General features: G+C 39.0%; 1 protein-coding gene across 1 annotated transcript; it reads left to right on the forward strand.

Annotated features, from left to right (window-relative positions):
• On the forward strand, positions 1-24,798 carry scp2a (sterol carrier protein 2a). Its single transcript, XM_079648474.1, has 16 exons — positions 1-159; positions 1,612-1,669; positions 1,802-1,873; positions 2,214-2,345; positions 2,990-3,054; positions 3,570-3,696; positions 5,450-5,513; positions 6,411-6,497; positions 7,137-7,287; positions 7,990-8,137; positions 8,263-8,370; positions 14,187-14,340; positions 15,548-15,644; positions 17,298-17,427; positions 23,209-23,288; positions 24,187-24,798. Exons 1-16 carry the CDS (start codon positions 106-108, stop codon positions 24,280-24,282), a joined length of 1,623 nt encoding a protein of 540 aa, XP_079504600.1. The 5' UTR covers positions 1-105; the 3' UTR covers positions 24,283-24,798.
• Positions 24,799-27,042: the final 2,244 nt, after the last annotated feature.

Below are 27,042 nucleotides of genomic sequence, written 5' to 3' on the forward strand. Positions count from 1 at the left end.
AGTTGAATCAGTTGTATTATGTCAGTGCTAATGTTGTGTGCTGTCCACAGACCTCTCTGTCTGTGTGTGGACCAGGTGTAGACTAGCCGTCGAAATAAAGCAACTATGGCACAACGAGGCAATAACAGGGTGTTTGTCATCGGTGTGGGCATGACGAAGGTAATATTATTTAACATTTATGCTGTCCTACTTCGCAAGACAACACGTAGGGCCCTAGTGAAGACTTGAGGCTAGCATTGTGGGCTGACAACAGTTTTCTGTGCATTAAACGCCTGTTTTGTTGAAATTACCCTGCAGGCCATAGTGTAATGAACTGTTTATAAGTGTCAATCAAGTACAAAGCAGCTAGCTATGTTAGCTTCAACATATTAAACTCTGTATCTTATGCCTAGACTGTGAGTCCATAGTTCATTGCCAACAGAGTGACAAACTGTGCTAAGGGTCATCGCTGCTGCAGGCTGCTAACATGAGGAGCTGCTCCCCCAGAGCTTTAGCTGCTCAAAGCAGAGATGGGAGAAGTACTCAGATTAAGTAAAATTAGAAATACTACAGTGTACAAATACTCTGTTACAATTAAAAGTAATGCACTTCAAATTGTACTAGTTGAAGGTAAAAACTAAAGGCATCAAAACCTACACAATTATTTATTTTTATTTTTATTTTTTTAAACTTTATTAATCATTTAAGTCCTTTACAAACCTTTAAGGCACTTATGTTCAGTCAATACCATTGAAAGGTGCAAATACAGTATAGATAAAATAAAAATTAATAGTTGACATCTTACAAAAATTAAAATTACAAAAACTAGTAGACTAAAAACTAGATTAGTAAAATAATCCAAATGAAGAAAAACTGTTCACAACCATGGATACAATTTGTGGCAGTAATTTACAAAAGAAAGTGACATAAATAACGCATTACGGTGTTGAGACATTATGATTGGGGATTTTTTAAAACTTATTTGTACGTAACGCAACCTATTTTAAATGATTGGATTATCTTAGTTATAGTTATTATGGTTATCACAATGACACAGCTTGTGTGTTATGAAACGTTTTTAATGAAGAATTTTCAAAGTGATGCTTCAATTGGTAAAATGCTGTCATTACATACAAATCTGATGCCCCTGTCTCTAAAGTGAATACAAACAATATTTATCTTATTTGTTTACAACTGCTTGATGAGATAAATATTTGTTTAGTAGTATTATTTCTTTATATTGATTATAATTTAAAATATATGCACAAATACATCTTTACAAACAAGTATTATAAGATGAAATTGAATTACAAATAATTGTTGTCCTTGATTTCAAAGTGATATGACAATTAGCAGAAAAGATCATATTTGTCAACAAAATCGTTCTTTTTTCTTTTTCTGTCAATCGACTTATTGTTTCATCTTGAAAAGCAAATCATAATGGCCGTAAAAGTAAAGCTTAATCCCATTGACTGTCTGAGTTTTAGTCTGATCTAATGGTTAGCTGACAATACAGTTAAATGTTTACCAATGAAGAAAAATGTTTTTCTTTAATGGAGAACAGGAAAATATGTGATTGCTAATGTTGATTAACATTTAGCGTTTGTCATACTTTTCTGTGTTTTGCTGCAGTTTGACAAGCCTGGAGCCCGTGGCGACTTTGATTACCCGGACATGGCTAAAGAAGCAGGTGCTAATCTTCAGAATATGGACCTTGTTCAGCCCATCGAAAGATAACATTTCTGGATATCTGTGAAATGTATCTTGTTGCTTAACATGGGACAAAGTGTTTTTACAACTGTATGTCCACATCCTGTTCCAGGTCAAAAGGCTCTAGCAGATGCAGGAGTCCCATATTCTGCCATTGAACAGGCCTGTGTAGGATACGTCTATGGTAAAAAAAAATATCTGCACGTCGTTCAACCCTGGTTAAAAACAAATATTATGATATACAAATATTGTACTATATTTTAATTTAATTTCTTACAATTTATTTGTATTTCTTCTTGCACAATTTTTTATTTGCTTTTATTTCTTCGGTTTATTGTATGTAGTATCGTTTGGAGGAGCCTAGGTCTTAAGATTTCTGTTGCCGAAATACACTGTAGCCAATGAGAATGTGACAAATGAACGTTTTAATCTTTAACCACAAGGGAAGGTGTTTCTGGTCCTGGAAGAAAAACAATGGGTTTGTCATGATCTAATTACATATCTTGCCTCCTTCATTCCCTCAGGGGACTCCACCTGTGGGCAGAGGGCCATTTACCACAGCCTGGGCCTCACCGGGATCCCCATCATCAACGTGAACAATAACTGCTCCACCGGCTCCACCGCCCTCTACATGGCCCGCCAGCTCGTCCGGGGGGGTGAGTCTAAAATAAAAAGGGAAAAACCTCCCAAATTCTATGGCTGTAAGAGCTCAGGGTGGGGTTTAGTGGTTTCTAATAATAACACATTTTCACAACAGAAAAAAGAAATGAGAGACAATACATTAAGGAGGCCCTATTATGCTTTTTGAGGTTTTCCCTTTCCTGTAGTGTATTATAGGTTTTTGTGCATGTAAATGGTCTGCAAAGGCTAAAATCCAAAACAAACTGCCCCCCTGCCTGAAACACCTCCATTGGACTTAACTTTACTTTGGTAATATAGTGACATAACATTGTAACACTCACGCTTCTATTGGCAGGTGCTAAAACACATTGTACGTGAAAGGTTAAGGGGCGGGACATCTTTAAGTGGTTGACCAATCACAACAGAGCCAGCTAACCATTCGGAGCAGACTGGGCTCTGGTTTCAGACAGAGGGTGAAAAGAGGGGCTGCAGCACAGGCAGTATGAGAAAAATAAAGAACTTTTTGAACATAAAAGCATGGAGACATGTCACAGTAGAGACACTACATACTAATATGAACCGGAAAATGAGCATAATATGGCCCCTTTAATTCCGTCATCTATTATTTAAGTGAAGCTGTAAAATCCTCTCTTTAAGCACTTCTCATATCCTGTTGCAGGTCTTGCTGACTGTGCTCTGGCCCTCGGGTTTGAGAAGATGGAAAGGGGCTCTTTGTCTTCTAAGGTATGAAACTAAATGTGTTTGTTGATGGTCTGACTTGCTAAAATGACGGAATATCAGTGTGGGTTACACTTGTCCTGAGAGGGATAATGATAAACATTCAAAAGCAGATCACTGCAGACACAACAGTGTAGTGTGGCTGCATCCCAGAAATAAAGATTAATGAACTTCTACCTTCTTTTATGAGGTTCCATTAACTGCTTCTTACTAATGATTTAATTACAACTACAATGGAGAAGAAGGGGTAGATTTAATAAAAAGTCAAAGCTTTTTTTAAAGCAAATATCTAAAACAAAATGGCTGAACAGTTGGTCGATAAATCAATTTATTTTATGTCACATGCCAGTGCAGCCAGATGTTTATGGTGTATGGTTTTTTGACACAATTGTGTTTCAGGTAGCTCAAGATTTTGGTTCCCCCCGGTTGTTTGAGTCTCAATAGAAACTAGCCTTAATAAACCCTAATTTCCCCCTTTAAGATGTCTTTTTTACGGCGTGTAAAATGTACCTCTTTTCTAGTTTATGGACAGGACCAATCCCATGGACAAGCACATGGAGGTGATGATCAACCGCTACGGGATGGTGGCCGCTCCAGGAGCACCGCAGATGTTCGGAAACGCTGGCAGAGAGCACATGGAGAAATACGGTACATGCTACGTGTGTGTTAGATAAAGAGTGAGCTGACAGGGTGTTACAAGTACAAGTGTTGGATTGTTACATGTTGCATCATGGTTGTTATTTTCCTTTATCATATAGAGTTCAAGGTCCCATGTCATGCTTTTCTGGTTATTACCCGTCCCCTTGTGTGTTATGAAGGTTTTTCTGCATGTAAACGGTCTGCAGGGTCACAAACCCTCAAAGTACACCCTGTAGCGAGTAAAACTCTAACACAGAAAATACCTGTCTATGCTGCCCCAGAACGCCTCGTTGGAGATTTCTCTTTTTCTTCCTGGGTACTTCCTCAAACACACAGACTCGATTTTTTCTCAGCTGCAGCTCCGCCGATTTCTCCTCCCTGAGACGGCGGGACGCGTCGAGGCTGTGAGTCTGTGTGTGAGCTAGGGCTGCAACTAACGATTATTTTGGTAGTCGACTAATTCGTCGATTATTTTTTCGATTAGTCGACTAATCTAACGATTATTTCTGTCACACCCTCCATCTCTGCTTCCTGTGGGCACGGCTCCTTTTCCGGGCTCCAGTGCATGTTTTACCTCAAGTCTGCACACCTGTGAATGTCACCCTGTTGTCCAGTCCCTCTGCCTTAACATAACATGATCCCATAGAAAATTAAAATAATGACTCATGAAACATTTGAATTTGAACTTTGAACTTGTTTAATCAAATGTATTTGAATAACATAAATACAAAAAAATCATAATGAAAACAAAATAAATAATACAAATTCAATCGCATTTTATTCTTGTCATTTCGCAGACCCTTGTTAATTATTATTTTAAGTTTGGAATTAATTACAGCGTCGATAAAGCTCTATTGTGCTCTACTACGCTGTAAGCTTGGCGCTGTTTAGCAGCTCGTTGGTGGACACGCAGCCTCAACATAACTGAAATAGCGTTTGCTTAGCAAGCATTAACCATGAGACGTTCTGTTTTCCAACATGTAAGCTAACGTAAACATGACTATGGCTAACTTGCTCAAACTTACCCATGATCCAAAGTAGCAGTCCTCACGGTTCCAGGGTGCTTGCGTTTTAAATGCTCGTGCATCACTGTAGTGCTGCCGTGGAATGCCAATTCCCCTTTACAAATTCTGCATTTCACTGACTTCTTTGGCTTGTCGTCTGTGAAATACTCCCACACTTTCGAAACTCTCGGTCTCGCTTTTTTGAGCTCTTCATCACCCTCATTCTCTCTCCTTTCCGCCATCGTTCGTATTCTTTCTTCTTTGTTGTTAGTACAGAATGCAGTCATGGCAGACAATGGAGAGTATACTGCCCCCAGCACTTCCTGTAGTGCATTGCAGTTACAAATGAACATTTGCGCAGTTTTGAATTAACGTTACCGGCTCTCTGATTGTTTTTATACGACGCGTCGACACTAAAATTCCGCGTCGACGAATTTTTATGATCGACGTCGTCGATTATGTCGACTAATCGTTGCAGCCCTAGTGTGAGCACACACACAAACTCCCAGCCAGGCTGCGGGTGTATGCGTGTATTCGGGCTGATTTCGGGCTGGGTTTCGCTGTGTCTCGCTGTCTCGCAGATGGCCACTGGGCTTATAGGGAGGCAGGAGCTCCACATACTATACAGAGATGCTGTATGAGAAACCAATGTGATTTTGGAAAATTGCACAATATAAATCTATTTTAGTAGACATCAACAACGGAATTATGATCAGTAGAAATGGGACCTTTAATATCTGTGTTTGAATCTCTTCCAGGCACAAAACCGGAACACTTTGCCAAAATCGCCTGGAAAAACCACAAGCACTCCACCAACAACCCGTAAGACTGAGATTTAAAAAGAAATAGGGATGCACCAAGTTTCTCAGCCGATATCGATATTATATATATATATATATATATATATATATATATATATTTTGTCCCCTTTTATGCCAGGAAAACAAATAATTATTACTTATAAAAAATATAAACTGCCTCTCAGAACTTCAGGACATCAACTGGAAATTACTTAACTTTTACAATGACCTACTCAATGAGAAAAATGTTATGGACCAACAGTCAGTGGGGACTTTCTCGTTGTCACTCATCATGTATTAAACCTGCGTTTTCTTTATGATACAAATACATATTTCATTAGATTATATTCAATTTGCACAGTGAGAAAAACTCAATACAAATAGCATCAAAATCTGAATTCCTTTATTAATCCCGGGGAAATGTATAACATCGAAACATAAAAATGTAAGCATCTCACCAGAAGTGCAAAATAAGCAGTAGAGTGATGTCTAGTACAACATAGTAAGAATATAAGTATTTATAAGTGTATACAGTATGAACAGCCTTTATTGGTATACACACTATTAACAGTATTGAAATGAAATACACTATAGAGCCAGTAGAAATAAAGATAGTATAATATGGACAGAATAACTATGAGTACGCTATAGAAGATAACTGTTTGAACATCTTTATAAATAAAATGAGTAAATAAGAAGTGTAAGCAGATGCAACAAAACAAACTGACTTCAAATTCAAATGTAAAAGTACCTCTACAGTACTAAGTCACATGACCCAGCAAAACAGATTGGCTACTGTCATCGGCACATGTCGCTTTACTTGCAGATGTTCCTGTGCATCCCAAAAAAACGTAATAATTGTTGTAATGTATCCTTTTTTTATGTTTATGTGTGAATATGTGTGTCTACATGCTTGCAGGTATTCCCAGTTCCAGGAAGAGTACAGTTTGGAGCAGGTGCTTGACTCCAGGAAGGTGTTTGACTTCCTCACTCTGCTGCAGTGTTGGTAAGAACCTCCTTTACATGTAGAGCCATCTTAAGAACATAAATGATAACCCTGCCGAAATTGCAGTGGAGTACAAAGTATTCACTTCCTTTACTTTAGTGAAAACATTAATACCAAGTTATATAATACTCTGTTACAAGAACAAATCCTGCTTTCAAAACTAAAAAAAGTATAAGTTTCATCCACATGTATTTAAAGTTAAAAATGTGAAAGTTCTCATTCCGCACCAGCCAATTTGAGAACAATATAGATTATTTTATTATATTTATTGATGCATTATTAGATTTTTCACTTTAGTGTTGCGGCTGGTAAAGAACAACTAACTATATATAACACTTTATATATATAAATTACAGCCTAGATTATGAATTTCCTTGAGGGATCAATTATAATATATTTGTTTCAAAATAACTAAAGCCGTATAATACATTTAGTGGATTAAACAGTACAATATTTGCCTCTGAATTGTTATGGATTAGAAGTATAAAGTCATAGGAATTGAAAAGTGAAGTACTTGAGTAATTTTGTAGTTACCGTTCACCAATGCTTAGTGTAACTATGTCAGCAAAGTAGTCATTGATTTGATTGAATCAAAGTTCAGAGTTACTGATGATAACTGTTTACCCTCCTGCTCTCCAGCCCTACATCAGATGGAGCTGGAGCAGCAGTTCTGGCCAGCGAGGACTTCGTCAGGAAACACCGTCTGGAGAAGCAGGCGGTGGAGATCGTTGCCCAGGAGATGGTGACTGACCTCGCCTCCACGTTTGAAGAAAACAGCTGCATTAAGATGGTGAGAAATAATGATGATGAAAACAAAGTGTCTGAATGATGTCATGAGAAAGACCATCTCTGTATGTTACAGCCAAAAATCACTCTTCACTAATACAAATTACATGATACACTACAGCAGGAGTGTCAAACTTAATTTCATCGCCGGCCACATTAGAATTATGGTTGCACTCAAAGGGCTGGTTGTAAGTAGGCTCAGTCATTGGTACACGTTTATTTATAAAGCTTTGTTGGGTAAACTCCCGTATTATATCTGCTCTCTGATAACACAGAGAGTTGCAAGCAGCTATTGTCTGAGATCGCATGATGTAGCATTGTTAGATGTGCCAAGACCAAGGACTGTCTTAGGTAAGACAGCTTTTATGTGCGCAGCTCCACTTGCTTGGAACAATCTTCAGCAAGAATTGAAACTGAGCAATCTCATTCCTCTTCATGTTTTTAAAGCTAGGCTAAATGAAATGCTCGTTGATACTATGGGCACTTGTAAATGTCTATAACTATGTAAATGTATCCTGTAAATATAATGTATGATGTCCTTTATTGTTTTATGTTTCATGTGGAACCTATATGCTGCAGGTCTCCCTTGAAAAAGAGATCTATGATCTCAAGGGACCAATCTGATTAAATAAAGGTTTGAAATGAAATGAACTTTAAGACTAAGGAAATGAGTTCCTAAACATGCCTCTTTCTGGGTTCTGATCAGGTGGGGTATGACATGTCTCGGGTGGCTGCTGATAAGTGTTATGAAGCTGCCGGTCTGAAGCCCAGTGACGTGGATGTGGTGGAGCTGCACGACTGCTTCTCAGCCAATGAGCTCATCACATATGAGGCTCTGGGGCTGTGTCCAGAGGGTGAGACCACAGACTGGCAGCCTATCTCACTGCTTGAATACAATATTATAAAATTGTAGGGGAGAACAATCCAATGTACTGTAGATTTCCTGTATCATCTCATTGTTTCTTCATGATCTTTGCAGGTAAAGCCGGCGAGCTGATTGACAGAGGGGACAACACTTATGGAGGCAAGTTTGTGGTCAACCCCAGCGGTGGGCTCATCTCTAAAGGACATCCTTTAGGCGCCACAGGTACACACAGCCACGACTCTTTATGAAATATTCTTGTCGGATACTACAAATGATACATAATCAAGTCTGATAGGAAGTGAAAATATCAGACGAGGCCCTAAAAGCATTTCCAGCCAATGCCTATTCTTAAAGGCCAACTTGCAGGTTTTCAGAGGGAAAGGAGCAGTTTTGAGCTCTGCTCTTAAAAACGGCTTTTTTTTAAGGTCATACGTCAAACGCGTCATATTACATCACAAAGGGGAAACATCTCCGCTCTCTGACCGCGAGAATAGTTAGTAGTTGCGTTGAGTTGAGCGGTTGTGTTTTAGTGAGCTGGTATTTTTCTGTAGTTTTACATTGTATTTCCCCATTTGTAATCATGGTGCAGTATTGTGTCTGTGCAGGTTGCACAAATACCAGCCTGTCAGGACAAACGTTTATCAGGAAACCCCCCCCCCCCTCCTTCCCTGCTCTCTCTCTCCCCTCCGGTACAGCACCGTAAGGTAGTGTTGATTTGCATTAGGTAACGCGAGATACGGCTGATACTTGCGCGTTAGTTTCTGTTATGGATCAGTATCAACAGTCCTGCCAGTAACGTTACTATATTATCAATGCTACTTTAGTTATAGCCTGATATATGATAGCTAACTTCACAATGTTGTGATGTGACGTTGGCTAACATTCTGTAGCTAACGCCGGTCACTCACCAAGATAGCTGCCCAGTTCTCCACTGGTTCTCCTCACACCACAGCTCAATTTCTCTCCGATGGCCGTTATTTCTTCGAATCCTTGGCTGCTCCTGGTCTCTTGGACGCCTAGCAGGCTCATAATTACAAGGTTGTGGTCCGTCATATGCATTTGAATATTCATGTTCAACTTCTTCTGTGTCTTCTGTGTCGAAACTAGCATTGGGATCCATGTTTATTAATACGTTACACACCCCCTTGTTTCCCCTTTGTTACGTCACATGCGGGAGGTCACGTGGGGAGGCTTTTTTGATGCGTAAGTAATGTCTTAAAAAAACGACGCCAGATGTCACTGTTGTGTATATTATGTATATTTTGGGGAAAATCTAGTGTATTCATCATTTTCCTACCCATTTATTCACAGGTGTCTTTAACCTGGAAGTTGCACTTTAACTTATTTGGAGCATCAGAGTGGTATGCAGAGGAGAGTAAAGTTATACATCCATTGTGTTTTTGTAGAGTGCACACTTCCCTGGTGGCCACTAGGTGGCATGTGTCACATAGTAATGGTCAGAATCAGGTTTATTGCCAAGAAGAGGACTTCGCTTTGTTTTATGTGGTTCATATCAAGTTACAAATATATAAAAGCTATTTAAAAAAAACAAATATACCTATAGTAGGAGCTATTTTAATAACACTATTATTCAAATAAAAATAAAAAAGCAATCTTGATTACAGGGAATAAGCTGTAGAGAAATACATATTTTATTTTAAAATATGTTAAAACAATAATTATGAAATAAAAAATAAATAAAACAAATGTTAAAAAGAAATAGCAATATAGAAAAAGTAGGTACAGACTCTTAAGAATAAAATATGATAATGATAATAATTTAAAGTGGCAGAACTGTGCAGTTATAAAGAGGTTGCTTTGAAAAAAGAGCTGCTGACGGCAACCAGGATTATAAAAGCCTCAGTGAAACTCTTGAGGGACGAGACCCTGTGCTCAACAAGCCTCCATCTTCCTCACCACACTTCTAATTCTACTCTTACACACAGTTCTTTGTATTGTACACAGTCATTCAGTTCCAGTTGTGGAATGTACATACTGTGCTGTAGTGATGAACACTTTTGAAATCATTGAGTTTTTCAATGTGTTGCTGTTTTATATATTTGACAGCTTCAGTTACTTTATAGATCTATGTTATGAGCTTTAACAAAAATATTAAACAACTATTAAACATTGACGTATATCAATTAAAATATCTAGCAGCTGTATAAAAAGTAAAAAATTAAAGATCCACCTTGACAAGCTGTGATGGAAACGTTTAATTAATGAATGCACTCATATTTCAGGAGATTAATATATAGGATCGGAAATGTGGCACTTATGCAAAACAAATGTTTTTATTTTTGGTTCTTTAAAGTTGATTTTGAAGCGAATACTTTTGCCCTTTTTAAAAAAGAAAAGAAAAGAAAATGGAAAGCAGGACTAACCTGTAATAAGAGTATTACATGTATATATATGTCATTTAAGAAAAAAGTTTTACTGACACACACACACGTTAAAAACATTTCTTTATTTTTCTCATACTGCCTGTGCTGCAGCACCTCTTTCCCCCCTCTGTCTGAAACCAGAGCCCAGTCTGCTCTGATTGGTTAGCTGGCCGGTTCTGTTGTGATTGGTCAACCGCTTTGAGTCCAGCCCCTTAGCCTTTTACGTACTATGGGCTGGAGCGTTGGCCAATAGATGTGCAAGTGTAACACAGTCATCTCATTATGCTCAAGAAGTAAACAAAGGAGTCCATTTGAGGCGTTTCCGGCGGAGGGAGGGGTGTGTGGGAGACTAACAACTTTTTTCAGCTTTTGCAGACCATTAACATACACAAAAAACTAAAAAAACACCCTACAGGAAAGGGAAAACCCTCAATAGCACTTGAACAATATACTGTAGTAACTGTACCCATCCATGTCATTATCAATTCCCCTGGGTCACGGTCGGAGTGCGAGAGCCCGAGTCGGCGATAAGCTCCGTCTGATCCTCGGTGTTGCTCCAAATCTTTGCTGCGATCTCTGTCCCCCGGTTCACTGTCAGCTGAGATATTCAAGTACATTCACATGCAGGAAGTAAGATGAGCCCCCCCAAGAGAATGGGAATTGTACACGTTGACACAACATCCATGGGCATTAAAGGGCAGCTTGGTGAATATGACGGACAAACCAAGCCCTTTTAAAGAGCCTGTGACAGCATCCCAACAACTGTTGTGCAATGAAATATTGGGCTACTAGTCATCTCGAACCGTCAGTTTAAAAAAGAAGGTGCGATACCGTTCCGATAAATATCAATAATTTCGAACATCGCGGGGAAATTCCTTCGACTCATTTTGAAGTTTTGGGGGAAGCCGGAAGTGACGTCAATGCGGGAACGCCTCACTGTGCGGCGAGAGAGCCAAACACGGACAAAGTGTGTTGTCATAAATGGTGAATTACTGAGTTTAGGCACGTTAATAACGTTTTAATGAAGTTGACTACAGTATATTCGTATTTGTTAGTGCTTTCATGTCAATTCGGTGAACATAAACATAAATGATCGTGGTGAAGATGATGATTAAATTAGGATTAAAAATCGGTAGTGAGAGCTGCTGAATTTCCTCCCGTCGGATGTGATATAAAAACAAATCGATTATTTTTTTAGTTGTAAATTCAAGTGGATGAAACTACATTTATTAGTGCTTTCATGTCAATTCGGCGTACATATGATACATTAAATGATCGAGAGGATGATGATTTAAAAATCTTTTGTTTGAGCCGGTCTGCATTTCCCGATGAGAAAACAAACCGATACTTTTTGTAGTTGTAGTACACCAACATGGATTAAACGTGTGTTTTTTTTTTACCACAATGTTGGGGAAATTAATGGATAAAATGCACGGATTATTATTATTATTGTTATTATTATTCCCACTCCGATCGGGACACTAGGTCCACCGTTTCCCCGCAGCGAGGCTCCCCCCGTTGACAGTTTACTTGGGCTGGGCTGGGTGCAGTGGGGACGAATCCCGATGGGCCGGTACCGAAGTGGGCCGGTCGGATAAGTCACTAGCACATCCCCCACTCCCCCCGTTGACAATTTACTAGCGGTACCGAAGTGGGCCGGTCGAGAGTCCCAGGATGATTTTTAGTCCCAGTCCACCACTGGCTACATGACCGTATGATCGCCCATATTGACACACCTAATTCCTAAACTTCTAACAGATACAACATAAACCGATCCTTCAGCCTCATATGAGCTCTCAGACACGTTCAAAATTAAACTGTCATCGCTGTGTGAGCTTGCTGCTGTGTGCCCCATCGTGCGTTTACATGCAGATGCTGGGATCCTGAACGCTGCAGCTGGAGCGCTGTGCACGCAATGAGGTCACTCATAATTTGGCGGGATTTGAAGAATCCCCGAGAAAATCCAGAAAATGGTCAACATTGAAGGGCAGATTAATGGTTATCAAAGTACAAATATCCAAAATCAATTCAGTAACGGTTTTCAAGGGAACAATATTTACTCAAATTGATGGGTTTGGATGATGGGGGAAACTCGTGTCACAGGCTCTTTAAACTTCAGAATGTTAAAGGACTGTGATGATCAAGTGCATTCTTTCAGAGTTTACATACATTTCTGAATGTTCCTTATGTATGAATAAAATGTCTCAAGTGTTTTCCAGAGGCTGTGTTTTCATAAAAAGCCCTAGCCTTGTTTTTTTCCTCACAAACAAGTCATTGTGGAAAAGATTAGGAGAGTGGCTCAGTTTGTGAAAAAGGCACCATGATGAGGTCCTTACCCTTAAGTCCTTTAGCCTATTGGGATAATAGAGGAATGCAAAAGCTCGTTAAGCAGATGGGATGAAATACTTAGCTTTAACGCTAGCGCAGTAGCTGGCCCTGTCGAGATTATGGAGTTGTCAGATTAGGAGTCAATTTGTCACCACTCTTGATGAAGCTATTGTGTTTAACACTTGCATAATGCCAAGACATATGACCCTATTGTAACAACACAGTGTCTGCTTTGGTGGGGTTTCTTCAAGGATCACTCCCAATTTTTTTTTATTAACTATAACTCCACATGTGTGAGTGTCATAGCAGTCAGGCCTTGACAATAACCGTTGCCAGGTTTCCATTGGCTACCATTTTGAGAAATTGGCAACCAAGTCTTTGCTTTTTGTTCATCCAACACGTAGGGACAGCATATGGTAAAACATGCACCCTGAAATAAATCCATCCATCCAACTTCTCAACTTGTCCCCAAGAAAGATGCTAGCCACCCTCCGGAGAAAAACCAATAGGGCCGCTTGGATTCGCGATCTGGGTTTTTCGGTCATGATCCATCTTTCATGACCAATAGTGAGGGTCGGAAAAAAGATGGACCGGTAGATTGAGAGCTTTGTCTTCTGGCTCAGCTCTCTTTGTCACAACGGTGAGGTAAAGTGACTGCACTCGAGAACTTAAACTCCTTCACATGAGTTAAAATAAATATTTGAAATATTTATTGCTTAAGTGGTATTTAATTAAGCTTATCTGGTTGGCCGGAGTCCTTTTGTGTGGCCCAAATGTAGATGTTTCTAAAAACAAGACAATGCAACCTTTCCTCCTCTTATTGTAAGGAGAATGGAAAAGTAGGTTTTATACCTCTCACAGTCTTTTAGTCCAAAGAGTTTGTTGTCACTTGCAGGTACATAATAGATCAAATGACTGTGTAATGTAGAAACCATAAATAAGTATAACCTGACCCTTTTTATCATCTTTCAGCTCATTGTTCTGGTTGTACAGTCCGCAAATTCACTGTTTTGTCACTCGCACTACTCTCATGGACATGGTTTCCAGACGCAAAGGGCAGCTGGTTTCAGCCCAATAGATCTGATGCATGCCGCCTGTCAGCAGATAGACACAGTTAGCAACAAGGAGGTGTACACATTGGAGCATTCAGAAGCTCAAAAGACAGGTCCACTTGTTTTCTCACTTTATTCAATATAACTTTATTGTTATTATATATACATTTTCAACCATTTGCAGCTTCATCAGGCCAACATAACGCCACATTCCCCTCTTAAAGTCACGTCACCGTCTTTCCTTTCCATCCCTCTCCTCCCTATGCTCTCTCAGGTCTGGCTCAGTGTGCCGAGCTGTGCTGGCAGCTCCGAGGGGAGGCTGACAAGAGGCAGGTCCCCGGGGCCAAAGTGGCCCTGCAGCACAACATTGGCTTAGGAGGAGCTGTGGTTGTTGCTCTCTACAAGTTGGGATTCCCTCAGGCGGCCAGGTGAGGAAGTAGTTACCAACTATTTGTATTAAGTTCAGGTAATATACATGGAACCAATAAACACACACTCACTGTGTCATTTACATTGGAAAATAACTCATTTTCTTGCTGCTGGTTATAAAAAATAGCTAGACTGCAGGCTCTTACTTTGAAATGCAGAAAAAACGTCATCAGCAGTCTATGAAGCCATCAGATGTTTTCAGTGATATAGGTAGATTTAGATTAAACCAGTGACATTTTAGTGAACACTGATGCCTTTACGACACAAATGCCTCTTCGACAGTTGTGGTAGGAACAATAAAAAATACAGTTCCGTTTTAATATCTGTGGAAAGTGTTGTACACTTGCAGATGACACATTTACACATGAATTGTTGATCTGTTCATACAAATATTAGGTACATCCATCTCATTTATGAAGCATACATGTAAATTAGGCCTTGACATTTTATAAACATGGTTCATCAAGAGTGCTTGAAATGTTATATTTGTGCTAGAAATTCAGGTTCATCAGTTGTTTTTTTCCTGTTTGTTCTCCCTATTAAAATGTATCACTGTTGTTACTGTGAATGAACCCTGATCCATCGTCTCAAACTAGACGTATCGGCTTGTACAGTCCTTGAACAATCCTGAATTTATTGTTTAAGAAAGTGTGGTTTCGCTGTCTTTTAGGCAGCTTGTTTTAAAACCGTAGCTTTATGTTTTTATCTAGCCTTTCTGTGGCTATCTCCAACATGCTGCTTGAGGGAACTCAATCTAAATGACATGGTGATCTATTCACGCACATTTAGGAGATTGATCTGTTGGGAGAAACCAAGCAATTAGATGTCAAATCAGACATTTATTCCAATAAAGCCCCAAAACAACGTTTCCCAAGGCTGTGCCATCGGTGTTTGAGTGTGTGAGCATTTACATTACAACCCGATGAGCCTCTGCCATTAGTGTATGTGTGTGTACCAATATGTGAATGGGGAAACATTGACATGTACTTTAAAAGCACTTTGAATTGTAGGAAGTCCAACAACCATACATGGATTGGCCTTGTGCTTTACATTACGTGCATTGCTTTGTACTCTGTTCCTTAGTGTGCCACATAACATTTCAAATCATATGTGTACACATGTCTGAGTCATGGTGAAATTACAGATAGCTGAAGCACTTTTTTCAGCGTGCACTTTGTATCTAGCTGCTTTTTTCTGCCCCCCCAGTTCCCAAGTAGCTGCAGTTCCCACCAGCTTGGTCGGCGGTCAGGAGGGGTTTAAAGCCTACCCAGTCTTCAAAGAGATGGAAAAACGTCTGCAGGAGGTAAAGTCACTAACAAAAAGTCCTCTCATAACTTGATTTAAACATCTGATGCGTTTAATCCTTTGGAATAATTTCATTTCAAATGTGTCCTTCCATTGGCAAATGCTAACATATATGACACATCAAAGAAAAGCAAAGTTAGTTGTAAGTCTTATATCTTTCTTTTTTTTAAAGTCAGGCAGTAAGCTACTGAACTGTTAATGTGCTTGAAGGCTGGAACATGGACGCAGACTGCAGTTTCATGGCCATGTAGCATACACATTTTTGTACCATTAGCATTTCAACAGTAGGGTAATAGTAAATACAAGGATGACTCCTTCATAGTTAGATATTTGGCAAAATGCTTGCTGCTCACATTGAGTGTCAGGATCCAACTGTTTTCCTATCATCTGATGGCCCATTTATTTTTTGACCTTGGAACCTTAAAAACGTGGTTCTATTTTTTTCTTACCGTGTCGAAAGGGAATCCCACCACAAAGCAGCTGTATGGCATTTTTCATGTGGTTTGCTAGCAGACAACAATTGCAAGGAGGCACCTTCACTTAATTCGAAGTCAATGGAGAAGAATGTATGGTTTTCCCCTGAGGTGCATATGGATGAATTTAGCTTTGTCTCTATTGGCATTAACACAAACACAAATCCACACAGTTGAAATCTTTGCCCAATTTATGAATATCGTTTCAAAAGAGTATAAAGAGTTTCTGGCGTGGAGTATCTGCTGAAATGAGTTCTGCATCAGGAAGTATCAGAAGGACCTGGGTGTGCAATTCTCTTCCTCTCTTAAGCCCCTTTTTGAGCACCCGATTGGCCGAGAGGAAATGCACCCTGCTGCTCTCAATTCTTAATCGGGAGCCAGCAGGTGATCGGTATTTTTTGTGATTGCTTGCTGTTTTATGTTACAAGAAAAGGTTTAAATGTAGCTGTACATTGTGTTCAAGGCTAAAAAACACTCCAGGTGGGCGAGTACTTTATGTGCACAAGTCAAGCTGTTACAAACGGATGCACACTTTCACTCGATGAACACCCAGGCCTCTCTTACTGTGTTAGAATATTACCAGTTAAAAACGTGAAGTTTAAGGCACTCAAAACCACATAAACCTGTCATTGATTGTCTATTATAATCTATATGTGACTGTGTCTGCTGCATTGAGCTGCTTTACAATAAAGGTGTGTAAAGGTGGGCAAATGTAAAGCTTGTTCAAGGGCTGCTGATGTGTCTGGAAGCCTCGGGAGGGAAGATTTAATATGTGGAATATGCAATATATGCCTCTGCATTTGAATTGGGCTGTCAGGATAACAGAGGGAGATTAAGAAATAAAAAACTGGATTATTTACATAGTATTATCATGTGTATTATTACCATGAATATCACAGTTATCTTCAATACCAGTGTTATCCCTACCTCTGATTTAAATGCTACTCACTCAGCATTTTAGTACAAGGCCAGAATTCCGAGCATTCAATGTGTGATATTATGCCTCGTATATCTACACTTCGATCATTGAATTGCCTTGTGGTAAAAATGAGGAAGTAATTACAGGCAAGGGAGTTATAGTTTTAACAACACTCATATGACTGTGATTTAAATTATTCATGTCTTTGTCTCCAAACATTATCTGTGAACTGAAACAAAGCCTTGTGGACTCCCTGCAGGAAGGAGAGCAGCTTGTCAAGAAGATTGGTGGAGTGTTCGCGTTTAAAGTGAAGAATGGACCCGATGGGAAAGAGGCGACTTGGGTTGTGGACGTGAAGAATGGCAAAGGTTCCGTCAGCAATGATCCAGGTGTGTATCTGCCAGGGATGTATGTGATGTATTTTCATTGTAATGCGATTTTATGTAAGGGATGATTATTATCCTGCTTATGATATGGTCACATACAAAATAAACCAACGACTTGACTCACAATATTTAAATATTATGTTATCGACCTAAACATTCTCGGATTAAATGTATGTTGGACACGAGCCCATATGTAGGTGCGGTCTTCCTTGATCTCAGGAAGGCTTTTGACACTGTTAACCACCAAGTGCTCCTTACAAAGCTGACTCAATTCAATTTTTCTGCAGTTTCTATACATTGGTTTAAGTCTTACTTATCGAACAGAAAACAGTGTGTTTTGGTCAACGGTGTCAAATCCCCCTACCTTGTCAACCCTGTTGGGGTTCCACAAGGTTCCATTCTTGGACCGTTACTATTTTCTCTGTACATTAATGACTTGCCTAATGTGTGTCCTGAGTTGAATGTGCAAATGTATGCCGATGATGCGGTCATCTTTATACAAGGGAAAAATACTGAAATAATCTCATGTTGTCTCAAATGCTTTGGACAAAGTTCAACACTGGCTTAACAACATTTGCTTACAGTTAAACGTAAAAAACCCAGTATGCATGATGTTCAGTAAACGACCAGTCAAAATCGAAGGATCCAATGTGTTTTTAAACGGAGCAGAAATAGAACTAGTCTCCCAGTTCAAGTATCTTGGAGTCGTGTTGGACTCGAACTTGACTTTTAAGAAAAATATCTAGAAAGTATTTTATCTTGCAAAATTTTAAACAAATCAGACCTTTCTTAACTGTCAATTCTGCAAAGTCATACCTCCACTGCATGATTCTATCCCACATTGAATACTGTTTGACAAACTGGTCGTTTGCTTGTGCCACACACCTGAAACCCATAGAACAGCTGTACCAGAGAGCTATCTGGTGTTTGACAGAAAGCCACATTCATACCACCACTGTACCATCCTTGATAAACACAATTTCTTGAGTTTTGATAATTTTAAGTCTTTTAAAAGTATGTGTTTTTTTTATAAATGTTTACATGGACTGCCCCCCCCCTTAGGGGAATTCATCCACAAAAAACACACTGGACGCTGCACTAAGTCAGAAACCAGAGGAGACTGTGAAGTCCACCGTAGACGGACCACTTTTGGACAAAATGTCCTCAGCATTAAAGGCAGCTCTTTGTGGAACAGCCTCCCAACTGAGATACGGGATTGTCCCACTCTCAATAGCTTCAAAGGTCAACTCAAAGAATGGATGAGAAACAAACATCCGTGCAATCACCGCTAAATGCACTTTAACACAGGGGTATCTCCTCTTGCACTTTAGGTAGCTCTTTGATCTTCTCTTGCACTTTATATGTCGTTGCTGCTTATTTACTGCCATGTGGTAAATGCTTGTGTGTGCTGCTCTTGCTCTTTTGCACATTTTGCATATCATGTATTTAGTTTTTGCTATTTTTGTCAAATGTACATTTGTAAATCTGGCACTGTTACGCTTGACACATTTTAAATGTTTTAAGTGTTCATCACTGTGCATTGTCCCTGCCAAATAAACGATTAAATGAAAATAAATTGATTGCTTCCGCTAAGAAAAAAACGTGCTAATTCAACGGCGCACTTACGTCTAGAACTGCGGCAACAACAGCGTCATTTAAAATGAGGGCAGCACTGATGGAGGTTTTCTGTATCTGTCCAAGTCTGTTCACAGTTTCTTCACCATTAACCTGTCTTTAACTGTGAGGTATTGAGGACAATTGTAAGGTTGAATCCCAGCTTCTGCAGTCAACATGTCAATCTATTCTTGGGATAGATGTCTAACTCCAGGTCGCTCCTGATGGCATGGTCATTGGTGTGTGAATGTTAGCCTTATCCTTGAGCAAGTAGCACTTTGCTTCCATTCACATGTGGTGTGAATGGTGGCTTTAAATGACTTGTAAATGAAAAGTGCTTTGAGGGGGCCTAAGGACTGGATAAAGTGCTATATAAGTACAGTCCATAAATACAGTCCTTTTACGATTTAACTAGCACAGGCTACAAAATGCTCTAACTGTTGACCACTGGACATCAGAGAGCAAACATAACTACCTCGCTGTCACACCTGACGATAACAACTGGCAACTGCACTCATTCACTTTGGGTAAGGTTAAAACGGAGAAAAGGGTATTCTTCATAAGATAGCTAATTTCTTGAAGTTTGGAATGGTAGCAGAGAAGATTATCACTGTAGGAACAGATGTTGCTCCCAATAAGAATACTAGCCTTCAAGCATACAGTTAGCCCTGTGTAGCACACATTGAACAGTGGGTGATCACAGCGGTTTCTCCATGCTATAGCTAAGTGTTGGAAAATTGTCCGACTGTATGCAAATTATTCAGAAAACATGGTAATAATGGAATAAACAACCCTGATTTATTTGACCAATTTGTAATTTCTTTAATAAATGAGCACACATGCTTTTTCCCCTCTAATTACAAGTGAGTACTACTATTTTAAACTTGTGTTTAATCATGACGAATACCAGATTCTGAATAACGGGATAACATTTTAAATCAATGGACACTTGATAAACAGGCTTTGGGAGTAACGGATTACATGTAGCGGGATTACGTAATCAGGATAATATATTTCATTACATTCTCTTAAAAAAATAAGTAATTAGATAACTGGTACATTTGACAAAAATGGGGATTACTAGCAGAATGACTTAAGTTACAAATTAAATAGTTTACAGGTAACTAGTAATTGTAATGGAAAACATTTTGAAGGTACGCCTCCCAACCCTGTAGATTGAATACATGAAATAATGGATTTACTCCACGGGCCTATTCTCCCACTTTTTTCCTTCATGAATGTTGTGTTCTGCGCAGTATGATGTCACCAAAAGTGCTCTGGGATTTTTATGAATGTAGCTTTTAAGCTTTTAATACATGATTACAATTCTCTCAGCGGTCGGTCGGAAATGTCTGTTAAAACGTGACATTTCTCCCACAGTAGGACTTCTCTCTCAGCCCATCTACAAGCACCTGCTGTAGCTCTCAGCCGCAGTAGGAACACGCGTGAGCTTCTTGTCGGTAAAAAATGTATTCCCGATAAAATTGTGGCTTTGTATTTCTGAGAGAGCTCAAACATGAATCTGTGTATCGCATTAAGACATTCTTTGCTTTGCACTTATTCCTTGCAGCCAGATGTTTGAAAAAAACTGGCCTTATTGGCATTTTTATCAAAATAATGTTCTTGTAAAACTGCAGTGGAGCAGTAGAAATTGTTTGACATTTTAAAACCTCAATCACAACAATTTTTTGTATGTCTTCTTTGGATTTGAAGCTGCTGCAGTGGACGTTAAACATCAAACTACATAATCTACATCACACACAATCTATAAAAGTACAATTCAATTCACACATATATCATCGAAATGCTAAAGAAGGATATGTATTCTGCTTTTTCATAGGATGCTTGTGGCCGCTACACACACTTGTATGTAACATGCACACACACATAATCAGAGCCATTCTCTCATCAAAAGCCCCTTGACTGTTTCCATTAGGCTGCCCCCCCCCCCCCCCCGCCCCCGAGTTACTCTCAGGTTGTTGTTTTTTAAAGGTCAGCTAACCCTTTCCATCTGACTCATTTTTCAGGAAATGGAAAGGAACAAGACAAGCTCTGTGAAAAATGAATCCCAGTTGTGTTGAGCCTCTACGCCGTACGGTATACTAGTACCACATATATTTGGTTGGTTATACGCTGTGTTTTGGTTTACAAGAAATTAATAACACTGCCACACACACTTGGACGCGTTAATGCTTGGGATTAATCTGGAAAGTTTGACCAAAAAGTTGCTCAGGCAATACCAGCGCGGATGTTTACCATGAATTGCATGGGAGTGAAATGGCAAAAAAAGGAGAGGCAGATGGCAAGTGCACTCTTTTGTTGGTGATCACAATATGATAGTGACAGAGAATACGCCCTGTGTATCGCACATTACACAGAGGGGACCACAGCGGCTCTCTGTGACAGCGGCTTTGTCGATGCTTTAGCTAATTGTCAGATTTGTTGCTAATAATTCAGAAATGGTGTTCTGATTTCTCTTAGCAGTTTGTCATGCATGTCCTTATTTAAGCACCACATACGTATTTGTTTTATTTGTCGTTGTTTATTTATTGACAGCACTAGTTAAAATCTTTCTGGACACGTTGATGGGCATCAATTCTACATCAATCAAAATCAACACAACAGTGGGGTGCATCCCTGTTTTCTTTTACAATGGAAAGTGTCTGTCCTTGCCATTTTGTTAACGTGATAGAGGAGAGGTTGTATTAGTGTGTGTGTTGCTACTCGAACATTGTGACAATGTGAACGGGGACGCTTGTAGTGAGGAACCTACAGAGAATTATCACCTCAATTTGCAGCCTCTCACGACTCAACAGAGCCTTATAATGAGTTTCAGGTCATTGTTTTTGTATACTTAGCTGCTGACTTAAAATGTAGGCTTATGTTCAGTCTCTCAGCCCTCATGTAAAGTCACAGCATGCAGCTGTCAGAAAAAACTCTGAAAAGCCTGAGTAAACTACATTACATTACATTGCATTTAGCTGAACTACCATACCTTTGCAGTCCTTACATCCCATTCAATTACACTTCATTCAGCTGAGGCGTTTATCCAAATCGATGCAATAAGTGCAATAAACCATGAAGATACGAACAAAGAATAGCAAGTACATTATCTTTTGTTAAGCCAAACCATTTTAACAGCCACTGCATTGGCCTAAAATAAGGCGGGCTAAGGTAATGTGCTGCATAGAGAAATGTACGGAAGAGGATTAGAGCCACATCTAAATTTATTTTGATATCTGAGCAAAAGTTTTTCTTTTTTGTTTTATCTGAGATTAAAGTCAGTCATTCAAAACAGTGTTTTTTCTCAGAATACTGACTTTGATCTCAAATATTTAAAAAAGAATAAATCACTTTTGGTCAGGTAAAATAAAAAAATGTGGCCCTAATTGTCTTCCGTAGGAATTAGAAGTGTTTTTCCTTTTTTATTGGCCAAGTAACATTGGAAACAGGTGAGTGATCATTCCTTGACAGAAGATAAGTAAATTGTTACTTTTAAATCCTGTTATGTGAACTTTGTGTCCAAGAGGATTTTTTTTAATTAGGACTCTAATTTCCAAAACACACAACAAGTATTTTGATGTATCAAGTATATTGATTGATGATCATTATACCGTAGGCAGAAGTACTGCCTATGTTGTTGATGATGATGATGGAAAAAGGTGGTTTTCTGTTTCAACAGGCTGATGTTAGCAATCATACATTTTGTCCTGGAAGAACAATACAGGGCCAGTTTTAAAAATGAAATGGCATTGGACTTGTGTGCTGCACACAACAAGTTTCATCCAGACATAGTGTACTCTTGAGTGCTATCTATTTGGAGCAATGTTAAAATGGTGAATCACATTTCTCTTCATGTGCAATGTTGCAAAGGATGTTCTTTTTTTTTTTCAGCCAATGGTTTCTCCTTGTGTGAAAACAGAACAGAAATCATGCATTTGTTTCTGTGGTTTAAAAAAATATATCACACACTCTATACATTTAAGTAGTGTTGGAGCTATATATTGCTTTATGTTTCTTAACAGTTAAACATGTATTTTCTGGCTGTTTTTGTTTATAGTAAATGTATTATTATTTAGTGTTGTTATTTAAGTTAATTAAAGTAGTTTTTATGCTTTATGACAAGTAGTAAGCCATTAAAAATAAAACAATTATTTGCTTTTCTTTTAGATAAGACAGCAGACTGCACCTTAATCATGAGTGACGAGGATCTTCTGGATCTGATGACAGGAAAGATGAACCCACAAACGGTATGTGATAAACCATATTTATCTGCACTCACATAGTGATGCGCATATTGTTAACAAATATTATCTTAAAAATGCAAACGCTATAAGCAACCTCACAGACTAGTTGGAGATGGAGCTCGTTCCAGACGTTAATCAAGCACCAATAGTTATACAGATTATACACCAAAGAGGGGAGGAACTAAACAGAGAAAAAGCACCAGAGTCTATTAAAACCAAATATGATATGTTGGAACGCACTGGGAATACGAGTCTAAACACACAAACGTCAATTCACCAGAAAAAGTGTAAATTCTGGTGCTGTTTTTTTTTGGGAAGCTAAACACATCAACACATTACATTTTGCCTTTAGACATTAATTTGTTTTTCTTACTGAGAGCTGTGCAAATGCCACATAACCACCTGTGTTTACTAGATTAATCAATTTAAATGGTCTGTATGAACATCATCTCCATTTAGTTTGTCACAGGGGACATTTTATGCTCTGTTTCAGTTTCATACTTGTATTTTGGGTTTCTACTTGCACATGTTTACAATCTCTAACAATCCAAACACACATTATTTTTCTCACACTGTGTTTCTGAATATAGCTATAATCACTCTTTGTCTAAAGCACTCTATTTTGGCACCTGTCTCTTTAAGACCCCTTTCTTTAAAAAGTGGGTGAAAAGAGGTGCTGCAGCACAGGCAGTATGAGGAAAATAAAGACCCTTTTCTGAACATTAAAGCATGGAAACATGTCACAGTAGAGGAACAATATACAAATATGAACCTGAAAATGTGCATCATATGTCCTCTTTAAGTACCTCACTTATTCTAAAAAAATAAAATAAATTTAATGTAAAACTTTAAGGTCAGGTGAACTTTTTTTTATCTTTCCCCTTTCAACCCCTGTCCACAGGCTTTCTTCAAAGGGAAAATTAAGATCACTGGAAACATGAGCATGGCTATGAAGCTGCAGAGCCTGCAGGTTACACCAGGCAAGGCCAAGCTGTGATTCCCTTATTAACCTTGTGTTCTCGAAGCAGCACTTCAATGGCCACATTTTATCTTGGAAACCCTAATTCTCTCCTCTTGCATTTTGCTAATCAATAAGCTCATGAAATACTTTGATTAGGAGTTTGATCTGGAGAGACGAGCCATAATGATAGCGGCTACTTTGATATCAGAGTATACTCACAGTATACTTTAGTACAAACAAAATCCTCAATATCCTCTTACGTTGTTGTTTAATCTTGTCCACCATACCATATCCATTTTGAGTCTTTAGTAGCTTTCTGCTCATATGTCAAATCAGTGCAGATTTGTAGGACTACTCTCTACTTAATTAATAATGTATTTACACTCAAAGTGCCTCTTATTTGTGCCTCTTATTTCTGACTATGGAATCAAGCTTGTGGTTTGAAGCCATTTTTGGCCTTCTCAATTTTAATAGATGATTTTGTATACATTATATGTATGTAATTAAAGCAAATATCATTTTTTTTTTTAATAAATCCTTTCCTAACAATAACATGATCTGAGTTTTTTATTTTTTCTTAAAGGTAGGTATCCATATTTAGTATATTCTTTATTTTATAGTGTTACACTTTGAACATACAACATAGTAGGTTAATGCACTGATTTTTTTTTGTAGACAAACCTGTAAGTTATCATCGCAAGGTGTCCCACGACAAAAAACATAGATTTTTCAATCGGGATTTGGAATATGACAGAAAAAGAAAATCTGTGGCAGACATGTTCAGCGGAATAATCTCCAGAAATTCACACATTTTTAAAGATTTTTTAAGCATTAATGCAAGTGCCAGAAGTAAAAAGCTAATGTTAGTCATGACTTCACATCACAACCGCTAAACTGAGAGCCGCTAACGCGTGATGACGTTTAGTCATTTCACTTATTCATTTGTGTTCATGTCGTAGAGCAAAACATGAACGTCTTTTAAGCTTGTCTTAAGCAATAGGCATTATTGCAGACCTAGCCAAAAACACATTCAACAAACCGTAGCCTTTGAGACGTGGGACCTAGCAGTGGTCTGTGTTTTAGGACTCATTCCTGCACCACTCTATCGTGGTTCACAGTAGAGTGAATGAATGGGATTTCCTTGCATTTGTCATGTGCCGTAGTGTGTGTGTTTCTCCCCCTCTCCCTCTTCCACTGATTGTCCCCGTCCAGGTGCAGTCTCTCTCCCAGGTGTATCCAATCTCTAATCAGGGCCTTCATATAGAGCTGAGGAAAGCTGCCGCAGTGCTCTTCCCTCTGACTGCCAGGACTCAGCGGCTATGCAGTGCTGCTGCGTCTCTGCGTGACACGTGTTAATAGAGTTTTGGAAGGGCTGAAAGACCCCTACTGCAGCCTGTTGTTATTTTCATGTGCTGCTTTCACGAACGTCTCCCATTGTTTGTTTCTCAATCTGCTGGTTAGCCTTTTTCAGTTATAGTAATAAACAACATCTTTTGGCTGAACAGTTCAGTTTTCCCTTTCTTTTTTGCACCGGTCATTTCTTCCCCTATTCCTTGGAGTTTTGAGGGATCGTAACAGTGAAAATACTTTAGGAATTAGTAAATTGTCTTGGTTTAATACAAATAAATGAATAAACTTAACACAAAAAGTAAGGAAATGTGTGTTTGGTAGAGGATTTCTTTGTTGTAACAATGCTTTTTGGCAAGACATCTTATTCCGTTGGAAAGCCTGCTTTCTTACCTTTCCAATGGAACCACATTTTTGGAACATGCATTTGTGGGATGAGCAGCAGAGCTGACTAGGGGTGCGCCCATGAAAAATGTGACAAATCTCCTCTGCCAATGCAAAACAGCTTTTTTCTGTTGACTCTAGTTTGGTGTTGTTTGGTGGATTGGATGATTGAAGTCTGATAAATAAAGACATATTGGCAACAATTGATTTATTAACAATTGATTCATTTAACAAGCTGCCTCAGTAGCGTGTGGAAGAACCAAACACAGCCACAACAGCCTCTCCTCCTCATGCTGTCACCAGCCTGCTCACACTCTGCTGTGGGATGGCATCCCATTCTTCAACCAGAATCTGTCCCAAGTCAGCCAACGTGGTTGTGTTGGTCACTCTGACAGCAGCCCAAGCTGACCAAACAAGTGTTCAATGGGGTTGAGGTCAGGACTGCAGGCCATCCTCTCCACTCCCACTCTATCGGTGCAGCAATCAGCAAAGCGTTCTCTGCGTCTTCTCCACACTGTAACCCTACGATCCATGTGCTGTAGGCAGAATCTGGACTCATCGCTGAACATAACATTCCTCCACATGTTGAGGTTCCTGTGCAAGTGGGCCTGATGGTAAAGGGCAGTCATGGCAGGCTCCTGGCAACCGTATGAGACTGGAGAGTGGCTGCTGTTTGGCATTGGCAGAGGAGATTTGTCCCATTTTTCATGATCGCAACCCTCACACTCAGCTCTGCTGCTCGTCCCACAAATGCTTGTTCCTCAAAAATGTGGAACCATTGGAAAGGTAAGAAAACAGGCTTTAGGTATAAGATTAATAGCCAAGAAGCATTGTTCCACAAAGAAATAATCTACCAAACACACATTTCCTTACTTTTTGTGTTACGTTTGTTTTAGCAATTATTTGCTTTTATACTTTTTAGAATTTGTATTATATTTTTTGTAAATATCATAATACATCTATATGGAGAAGTATCTTCAATCCAATCAATTTCCTCACTTATAGAATCCCTTGCATTGAGCAGGTTTAGTGACCTGAATGCAGTACTATTGTGACTGTAATAGA

The sequence above is a fragment of the Notothenia rossii genome (assembly GCF_949606895.1).
Source record: "Notothenia rossii genome assembly, chromosome: 9".
In the NCBI taxonomy this organism is placed as follows: Eukaryota; Metazoa; Chordata; class Actinopteri; order Perciformes; family Nototheniidae; genus Notothenia; species Notothenia rossii.

Excerpts from the sequence above, each read along its gene's own strand:
- scp2a (XM_079648474.1), top strand. The coding sequence starts at position 106 with ATGGCACAACGAGGCAATAACAGGGTGTTTGTCATCGGTGTGGGCATG. Across the intron at positions 14,341-15,547 it reads GGATTCCCTCAGGCGGCCAG|TTCCCAAGTAGCTGCAGTTC; the intron begins GTGAGGAAGTAG and ends CTGCCCCCCCAG. Across the intron at positions 15,645-17,297 it reads TGGAAAAACGTCTGCAGGAG|GAAGGAGAGCAGCTTGTCAA; the intron begins GTAAAGTCACTA and ends GACTCCCTGCAG.